A 10789-nucleotide genomic window follows, 5' to 3' on the forward strand; every position below is an offset into this window, starting at 1 on the left:
CTAAAAACCCCGCATGGTACCAAGCAATGCAAGATGAAATTGATGCGTTACATCTTAATCGCACTTGGGAGCTTGTTCCGCGTCCTACAAATGGGAATATTGTTGGTTCAAAATGGGTGTTTCGAACAAAATTTAATGCGGATGGTTCAATTGATCGACTTAAAGCTCGTCTTGTCGCTCAAGGGTTTACTCAGGTTCCGGGACTCGATTATTCTGCCACTTTTAGTCCGGTTGTTAAAGCTTCTACTGTACGTATTGTTCTCTCCTTAGCCATGCTTCATAAGTGGCATCTACATCAACTTGACGTTAAAAATGCATTTTTAAATGGGCATCTCACCGAACATGTTCTCATGGAACAACCTCCTGGATTCATTGATTCAACATTTCCATCACATGTTTGTCGATTAAAAAAGGCTTTATATGGTCTTAAACAGGCACCCCGAGCATGGTTTCAACGATTGTCCGTTTTTCTGATTCAACTTGGTTTTTCGTGTAGCCGTGCCGATCCTTCTTTGTTTATCTACAAAAAGGGTTCTTGTGTACTTTATTTACTTGTTTATGTTGACGACCTCATTCTTACCGGAAACAATTCGTCTACTATTGGAAACTTCATTACACGTCTTCATAAGGAATTTGCTATTACGGATCTCGGTAAATTATCTTATTTTTTGGGTCTTGAAGTTACCTATACTGACTCGGGTCTCTTTCTTAGCCAAACTAAATATGCTCATGATATCCTGGTTCGCGCACAACTTTTGGACAGCAAGCCTATTTCTACACCATTACCTACGGCTGCTTCTTTTACGAGTGATGGTCCTCCTTATGATGATCCTACGTACTATCGCTCTCTCGTGGGCGCGTTACAGTATCTCACCATCACACGCCCGGATATATCATACGCTGTAAATCAAGTAAGCCAGTTTCTTCAAGCTCCTACTCTTGATCATTTTCAGGCCGTTAAACGTATCATTCGTTATGTCAAGGGTACATTGAAATTTGGACTGACTTTTCATCATTCGCCCAAACCTTCCTTACTTGGTTACTCGGATGCGGATTGGGCTAGGTGTATTGAGACTCGACGGTCAACATATGGTTATTCTATATTCCTTGGTGGCAATCTAGTTTCTTGGAGTGCTAAAAAGCAACCTACGGTTGCTCGATCTAGCTGCGAATCTGAGTATCGGGCTTTGGCTAATACTGCAGCTGAAATTGTCTGGATCACTCATCTCTTACGTGAACTTTACATTTTGCCTCCTGATCGCCCGACAATTCTTTGTGATAACAGAAGTGCTCTCTTTCTCAGTCAGAATCCTGTATCACATAAACGATCTAAGCACATTGATATCGATTATCATTTTGTTCGTGAGCTTGTATCTTCAGGAAAGCTTTATACGAAATTTGTGCCTACTCATCTTCAGCTTGCAGATATCTTCACTAAGAGTCTACCTCGACCTTTGTTTGAGTCCTTTCGTACCAAGCTTCAAGTTGGCCCACCGCCTGTTCGCTTGAGGGGGGGTATTAACGATATCTTGGTGACAAAGTAACTACGTTTTCTTTTTGAGCAAGCTAGGTGTAATTATAGACAGAATTTGTTCCCTTGTATATTTATTTGAGTCTTTCTTTAATTCCTTGTAATCTATAAATATATGAAAGATAATCCCTAAAAGGGTGTGGGATTTTAACCCTAATACTTACAACTTTAAAGTTGATAAGTTATCTCAATACCGTTAAGTAATAAGTCACTTGGTAAAAGATGATTTTAATATATTACTGAACATTAATTGATACGAGTAATATTTTAGTTTTAGTGCAATACCTCAAACCAAATGTGAAGGGCATATAGTCTGATGTCGACTATCCAACACATTTATGTGGTTGACCGTTAACCGCTCCATAAACATATAAAATTTTATAATTTCCATTTAATCCTTCAAAGATAGTCATTTTTTTTTTTTTGAAAAGCCAGAAAACTTTTATTAATCAAAAATAACAATATAACATACATGCCTGATAGGCTCTCGAAGCTAAACAAATATAACTGGATGACAAAACCGAGACTAAATCTATGAGAGCTAGACTAAGGAGGCTACAATATACAGTGAAACACTACACTTAGAATTTTGTATGTAGGAAAAATGCTCACACACTCAATGAATCACCATGATTAGGAAACAACTTGTGGAGAGAAGCTACACACTACAGTGCCGACTAGGCGACTCCAAAGCAGTGTGAGAACCCCCACTTAGTTCCTTGATCAATGAATTCCTTGAGGGGTAAGCAAAAAAACCTACATGTTAACCTATTCATTCCTTAACATGGGCATGACGGACCGATGATAAGGGGTCAGTTAACCATGAGAGCCAATCTAAGTAAATTTTATTACCACGACAATTGATCCACTCGAAACACTTTGATTGTATATCGGAGAGGATTTTAGGTGAACTAGAAGAGTTGTTTTCGAAGACTTGATTATTTCGATTTTTCCACAGGAGATAGCACCAATAACCTATTCATATGTGCACGAATAACCTCTTACTATTTATAACTGATATCACTTTCCCTAAAGCAATGCAAATTGCAAAACAAGTACATATATGTTTTAGATTCCTATTCTTTTCATACAAATATTCTCAAATTTAGACATTTTCTTTTTTACTTTGTTTTGTTAATGAGAACATCATCAAATATCATATATTTATAAATTATAAATTAGCCTATCGGCTATGCAAAATCAAATATCATTCATATATTAACAAAAGATGTAGTACTTCATACATTTTTATGTCAAATATTTGTTTTTATTAGAGCCCATTAATATTAATATTATAAAAAATATCTTGATCGTATTAAATATTTTTAAATGCTTAAAAATTTATAAAATATGATATATCAAGATATGATAATAGTCCATGTAAATAAATAAAATTCTTTGGCTTTTAAAAAAAAAATTGATAATAGTCCATGTAAGTTATACTCTGCCAAATTACTAGTTATGTTCATAATTTTTCTTTGTTATTTTTCTAAAGACCAGTTGTCGGTATCACCCTGGTTATGACCTTTAGTTATTAACGTTAAGGGGCCTTCAATGTAACTTTATTTTAAACCTTAATAATAAAATAATAATAATAATAATAATTTATTTGATATATTTAAGAAAGCTACTTTTTAATAAACTTTTGAAATTTAAGATATTTTATGGAAAAATAATGTACGGAGTATTTAATATTTCTGTTATAATGGGTCTTAGCTTGAGGCCCAGTTATCAAAATTTAAGCCCAATTACCCAAACTGAGAACCCTTTTCCTCTGGCATTCAAAATTTCAAACCGTTCAACAAAAAACTTCACACACCCAAAACAATCAAATCCCCCTTCACTCAGTTTCTTCAAGGGTTCAATAAAAAAAAAAAAATGGCAAATATTCAAAATCTCGATTCACTCTCACCCTTCGCTACACCAAAAACTAAAACCAACAAAAGAACAGCACCCATTAATTGCTTAAATCTCGATGATGATGAGGATTGTACTGATGATGCTGATACCAGCACCCCATTAAGACCCATTTTCTGTTTGAAACGAAAATCAGCGTTAAAAGAGTACGATGATAAAGAAGATTGCTTTATTCTGGATTTTAATCCAGATGAAGATACAGTTGATTTTGATAAAGTTAACGATGAAAAGGGTCCTCAAATCAATCCCCAAGGTTCGCCAGATGTTTGTCTCGTTGCTGAAAAAGGACAGGTTTTATATAATTTTTTCTTAAAACCCTAACCCTAGATTTTGAATTTTTATAATTTATAAAGTTAGTTCGATAGTATTAATTATGGGTTTTTTGTTGTTGTTATGTATAGGTTGCTTGCAGAGATTACCCACATTCAAGACATTTATGTGTGAAGCATCCGTTTGAGACTACACCCCATGAAAGTTACTGTAAATTGGTACTTTTCATTACACAACAACAACAACAACAATACCCAATTCCACTAAAGTGGAGTATGGGGAGGTTAGATGTAGACAGTCTTTCCTCTACCCTAGAGTAAAAGGGAAGTCATTCCTCCCCCCATGGATACCTATCGGTCCGCGGGTAGAGGAAGTAGTCCCTCCCTATACTATAGGGCAGAGAGGCTGCTTCCCAAGGACCTCCGGCCAGAAGAACCATGAAATCCGTTAAGTGAAGTAACTAAAAAGCAAGTAAAGTAGATAAAAAAGAAACCTTAGCATGGAAAATGTAAAGATAGATATGGCATGTAACAAAGTAAAGTAAAAGGACATATAAGTGAAAAATGTAAGTGTCAAATATGTAAGTATAACAAGTCGTGTAAGTATAATATGTGTATGTAAGCATGTAGGTATAAAGCATGTAGTTATAATATGCAGTATAAAACATATAAGTAAACTATGTAAGCATAAAGACATGTAGCATGTAAATACGTGTAATTTAATGCGATATAATGTAATGCAACATGTAACGGTATAGTGCAATAACACATGTAAATAAGTATAATGTAGTGCACACAACAAATTGCGAAAATGCTACAATAAGTATAAGTATAGTATGTGAAAAAAAAAAAAAATGGAAATACAAAGCATATATGAAGCACAAAAGAAAGTAGGCAAAAAGGCATACGATAAAAATATATAAAACTAATTATAAAATTAAAAATAGGGAAATAAAATAAAATAAAATAAATATACAACCTAGTCATCAATCCTAATTCTACTCCTCCACAAATTTCTATCAGAAGTCATGTCCTCGGTCAATAAAAGCTCCTTCATGTCAAGCTTCAGTCTATCCTCCAACCTACGTGTAGGTCTACCTCTTCTCCTTACGCCGCCAACCGTGAGGGCTTCCACTCTCCTGACCGGTGCTGTGGGTGGCCGCCTCCTTACATGGCCAAACCATCTAAGCCGTCCTTCTCTCATCTTGTTGACGATATTCCCAACTTTTAAGTTCTTTCTAAAAATTCCATTAGGTATCATGTCTAGCATGGTCTTACCACACGTCCACCTAAGCATCCTCATTTCTGCCACCTCCATCCTCCTCTCTTGGGCCTTCGTCATTGGCCAACACTCCGATCCGTACAACATGGCCGGTCTAATCGCTACCTTGAAGAATTTCCCCTTCAATTTAAGGGGTATCTTCTTGTCGCACAAAACCCTTTTCGCAGCTCTCCACTTCAACCATCCTACTCTTATACGGTGAGACACATCCTCATCTATCCTTCCCGATTTGTGTAGCATTGATCCTAAGTATCTAAAGGAATCCTGTGGATGTAAGACCTGATCCCCAATACGAATATCCACAGTATCATTGTGATCTTCGATCCTCCCGTAGTCGCATCTAAGATACTCCGATTTTATTCTACTAATTCGCAGTCCATTTTGTTCCAGGGCATTCTTCCATTGCTCCAGCCTTCTGTTTAGCTCATCCTGGGATTCCGATACTACAACAATATCATCGGCAAAAATCAAGCACCAAGGGATACTCCCTTGTATCCTTTGAGACAGGTCGTCTAAGACTAAAGCGAAAAGAAAAGGGCTAAGAGCAGATCCTTGATGTAAACCTACTTCTACTGGGAAATACTCTGTGTATCCTACTGTCGTCCGAACGCGAGTTTTCGCCCCCTGGTACATGTCCATAATAGCTCTTATATACCTACTTGGGATACCTCTACTATTAAGGATCTTCCAAATCAACTCTCGTGGGACACTATCATAAGCTTTTTCCAAGTCTAAGAAAGCCATGTGTAGGTTCTTTTGTTTCTCTCTATACTTCTCCATAAGACTTCTAATAATGTGAATTGCCTCCATCGAGGAGCGTCCTGGCATGAACCCAAATTGATTCTCTGACACCTTTGTCTCGCGTCTAAGCCTATTCTCAATCACTCTCTCCCATAGTTTCATGGTATGGCTAAGTAACTTTATACCTCTATAGTTACTACACGTTTGCGCATCCCCTTTGTTCTTGTAAATGGGAATAACCTCGCTCAGTCTCCACTCCATTGGCATTTTTGCGCTTCTAAACGTCGTGTTGAAAAGGTTTGTCAACCACCTAACCCCATCATCGCCTAAGCACCGCCACGCCTCTATGGGGATTTGGTCCGGTCCTACTGCTTTGTTTCTCCCCATCTTGCGTAGGGCCACTCTAACTTCCCCATGGTTGATCCTCGTGCAGAAACAGTTGTTTTGGTATTGTGGGGCCATATCATAGCCATGTGGTTCTCCATTCCTAGTCCTTCCCCCATCGAAAAGGGATGAGAAATATTCTTCCCATCGTTACCTAATTTTGTCTTCCTTCACTATGCTTTGACCTGCTTCATCCTTGATATATTTGATGTTAACCAGATCTCTTCGCCGACGTTCCCTAGCTTTGGCTATCCTGTAGATGTCGTTTGCCCCTTCTTTAGAGTCTAGTCTCTTATATAAGTCTTCGTAAGCTTTATCTTTTGCACGTGTAACGGCGATCTTTGCTTCTCTCTTGGCTTCTTTATAGCTATTTTCTATGCTAGTTCTGTCTGCTAGTGTACCCCCTCTAAAGGAGGTGAGCTCCCGAAACCTCGCTTGTTTAAGCGCGACTTTAGTTTGGACCTCGTCGTTAAGCCACCATGATTCTCTACAACCATTTTGGGCTCTCGACGTCCCAACTGCCACTCCCAAGTATTCTTTTGCCACCCCTCTAATAGTGGACGCTAGGTTGTTCCACATCTGATCTGCATCAATAAAGGCTGCATTTTCCATTTCAGCACCCATTCTTTCAACAACATTAGCTCTAAAAGTCTCCGCCTTCTCTCCATTTAAGTTCTTCCAGAGGATTCTGGGTTGTTGTACCTCTCTCGCCCTCCTGTTTACCCGTCCCTGGGTACCTAACTCCATGACCAACAGTCTATGCTGGGATGAACAAGTCCAGGTTGGGAGGACCTTACAGTCCTTACAGTTCCTAAGGTTACCCCTGCGAAGAAGGAAAAAGTCAATTTGGGTACTATGACCCCCACTATGGAAGGTGGCTAGCTGAGCATCCCTCTTCTTGAAGAAAGAGTTTGCAACAACCAGATCATGGGCAATGGCGAACTCGAGAATTGAGTGCCCTTCTTCATTTCTAACCCCATACCCAAAGCCCCAATGGGCTCCCCTATATCCCTCTACCTCCGCTCCTATATGACCATTAAGATCGCCCCCTATAATCAAACGATGGTCCGCTGGACATCCCCTTACAACCTCATCTAACAATTCCCAAAAACTCTTCTTCTCCGCTTCTCCTAAACCTACGTGGGGTGCGTAAGCGCTAATGACCGTGAACGTCTCCTCATTAATTATAAATGTAACCGTCATAATCATATTGCTAAACCTACCCACATCAACAACATGATCCTTGTGTGTTGGGCCTAAAAGGATTCCTACTCCATTTCGAGCTGTCCTAGAGCCCGAGTACCACAACCTGTAGTTATTAATGTCCACCGCCTCCTGTCCCTTCCATCTAGTCTCTTGAACGCACACTATTTCCACCTTACACTTAAGAAAGATATCCACAAGCTCAATCCTCTTGCCCGTCAAAGTTCCTACGTTCCAACTTCCCACTCTAATCTTACCTGGGGTTGCTACTCTACTCCCTCCTCCAACCCCTCTAAAGCTACCCGCCCCTAAACTAGGAGGACATGACCTCACGTGACCATACGAAATTGTGGTGTCTATATTATCCGGTAGGCTACAACGTAACAAAAAAAGCAAGAAAAGCAAGAAAAAAGGAATTAATGTAACTAATTAATAGATAAATATATAAATATAAATATATAGGTATATATATAACCAATAATAATTATATATCTTTAATATTTACTAATTAATAGATAAATATAAAAAAATACACCGTATATGTTGATGTTATGATAACAATTGTAGTATGGATACAAATAGGTATCAAAACAGCAGCAAATAGATACAGTATATATTATTATGGGTATATATAAAAATTTAGTTTTAATATTTAATATTAGATAAATATAATAAGTACTAATATAAGTAGAACGCATAAAAAATATAGAGAGCAAGAAACGGGAAGCAATTAACAAAATATCAAGGTGAAGAAGTAACCGGCCGGAAAAATTTCCGGTAGCAGTCGGCGGATTGACGGCGGACAGTGTAGCCGGCGAGCAAAGGTGGTTTTTTTTTCTATGCGAAAAAGAAACGTTCCCGTGCTAGAGGTGTAATCAGTAAGAGCTTACCCGCCTGGAATTGACCGGAAAACGCAACTCTTTCGCCGGAAAACTCACCTCCGGCTGTTGCACCTGTGGCGCGTGACAGCTCCGGCGCCGGCAAGACCGGTCTTGTTAGGTTCGTACAGTAAAATCGCGTTAGATTAATGTGGCGGTGTCTTCTATTAATCAGCTATTGTGCTGTTATTTACAGGAAAAGAAAAAAATATTGTTGGGAGTTTAGGGATTTTGAACGTTGGGAGAGAAGAAAACAGTAGGAGAGAGAAAAAGAGCAGGGTAGTTGGTACTTTTCATTATTTCTGTTTATTAACTTATTTTTGCATAAATTATAAAATTCCACATTACTATGCACGCAACTCGGGATAAAGTTCCCAATAACGGAACTTCACAGTTTAATTCAGCCCACAAACTCAAATCAATTTAGACAGTCCCTGACCCGCCCAGACAACAGGTGACGACCCGCCCCTCTGGTGAAGAACATGCAATGAAACGGTTGCAAAACATTGGGGCTGCGTCGTTATGCTCATTTCATATCCCATTGGTTATTGATCTTTACGCAGGGAGTACTAAAAGCCTATTTGAAACTGACTAAACTGCTTTTGTTAAATTCTACTCTTAGTATCGTAAATTTTCAACAATCAGATATGATTCGTTTCTTTTAAACCTACATTCTTGCATACGTCCTACGCACATCATACACAATCCTGCTGACGAGATGCTCTTTCCCGTTCTTTGCAAATATTGCGACTGGAGTTCTGAAAATCCTTTGAAGATTGATGGTTTTTCTCTCATCAACAATCAGTTCCTGAACTGTAATGAAATCATGATTTCAAAGAAGTTATGTATGTTCGAGCCTTTGGCTGATAATGTTTACTGGTACGCCTTGCTTGCTATTTGATATCCTTGATACCAATCGAGTCATGTACGGATACACATGGTTTCCTACTGAAGGAAATTATGACTAGTTTGATTTGACTTTAGCCTACATCATTGGGTGCGCTTGTTCACCCAAGATGGGTCCCGTTGACTACGATGAATGGCATTGGTTCCCATATGACTCTGACGTAAACTACGATTACACCACTCAAGTGCTCCCTGCTCCTAAGCGCTACTTCCGCGGTGATTATGATTATGCAACACGAGGTGCAACTCCACGTCAACGTGACCCGATGCTTTATTTGTTTTTATCGAACTAATAAATTACAATACACACACTCTAGCCATCATGCTATACCTAAAGTATGTTGAATATCCTCAAATCAGATAAAAAAAATTCTTGCTTGTCAAAACTCCTCTCGTTTGTGTTGGAGATCATTGTTTTCGTCGAAAAGTTGCCAATCAAGTCACGACGTAAAAAATCGTTACAGAAAAGGAGAAGCTGTCAAGCAATATGCAAAACTATCGGCGAGTTCACCTCCGTGTAAATAAACAACAAAGAATAAGATTATCGTAAATATCAACATTTATTCCAGTTTGTACGTTCTACGACCTCCTATTCAAAATGTAAGAGACTATTAAAAATATTATATAGAATGTTTAGATTTGTTAGGATTCTTGAGTATTAATCTTTGGTTAATTATAGGCTCTTGTAATCATACTCATTGAATAAAAGATAATAACCTACAAGGTTTTCTATTATTCATACACATATTGTGTAAATTTGGTTGAATTTTGTGATCTTGTTACTAATATAGAGTAGGCATGTGCATGATTAAGTCTGGAAATTTGGGTCAAAATGCAAGTATGGGTTATGTTTTTTACTGACATGATGTCATTTTTTTCGACGTTAGAGTTTAGACTCTTAATTTGGAGGCTATTTGATGAACTTTTAGTTGTTTGAAGTTGATTAAAACTCCACAATTTTATTCCCTATTATTTGTTTTTGAATATCGAATCGAATCTTGTTGCTCTGTGGGAACTCCTATAAGGTGGTAATGATCGACTTAATTTTAAATTCTATCATAGATGTGTTCAGTTTCCTTTTTTACAAACTACGATACGAGGATAATTAGATTCTTATGTTGCTGATATTTTGTTGAAATATTTGATTTAATTTTTTGTTTGTTTGTTGACTTAATACGAGTTTTTTATGTAGTTTTAGCGTTAAATGGTTTTGATACTTTATTTTGTGACTGCAGTGCTACTGTTATGTGTGCGATGTTGCTGCACCGTGCAAGTTATGGACTGGAGGTAGTGGCGGCCATTGTCATGCCATTCACAATGAAGGTTGGAAGCATGTGAGGAAAATAGCAAGAATTACCCAAAATTGGTGAAGATTGTAATCGACTCCAAATACTAGTTTCTTGATAAGGTTTAGTAATGACCAACTAAATCTCGGTGGGCCCCTTTTGAATAGTGTACAAAGTTTATAGATTTTAGATGATAAGCAAGTCATAGCATTTTATATAATGATGCAAGATTAACCTGTGAGCAGTTTATGTTGTGCTACCATGCTAGTTAGTGTTGCTTATCTATGTTATAAAGAGTAAGAAAATAAGCTTTGTTGTTTTTGGCGCTTTTATTTTACTTTCATTATTATGCGAAAATGTAGTTTCTTGTAGAATGTGATTATTTTGAAGAC

The 10789-nt window shown here is 37.8% G+C and overlaps 1 protein-coding gene across 1 annotated transcript; it reads left to right on the forward strand.

Annotated features, from left to right (window-relative positions):
- Positions 1-3158: 3158 nt before the first annotated feature.
- On the forward strand, positions 3159-10531 carry LOC139867601 (RPM1 interacting protein 13-like). The gene is made up of 3 exons (XM_071855969.1): positions 3159-3739; positions 3850-3936; positions 10347-10531. The coding sequence occupies exons 1-3, from the start codon at positions 3410-3412 to the stop codon at positions 10479-10481; spliced, it is 552 nt and encodes a 183-aa protein (XP_071712070.1). The 5' UTR covers positions 3159-3409; the 3' UTR covers positions 10482-10531.
- The last annotated feature ends 258 nt before the right edge of the window (positions 10532-10789 follow it).

Source organism: Rutidosis leptorrhynchoides, chromosome 9 (genome assembly GCF_046630445.1).
Source record: "Rutidosis leptorrhynchoides isolate AG116_Rl617_1_P2 chromosome 9, CSIRO_AGI_Rlap_v1, whole genome shotgun sequence".
In the NCBI taxonomy this organism is placed as follows: domain Eukaryota; kingdom Viridiplantae; phylum Streptophyta; class Magnoliopsida; order Asterales; family Asteraceae; genus Rutidosis; species Rutidosis leptorrhynchoides.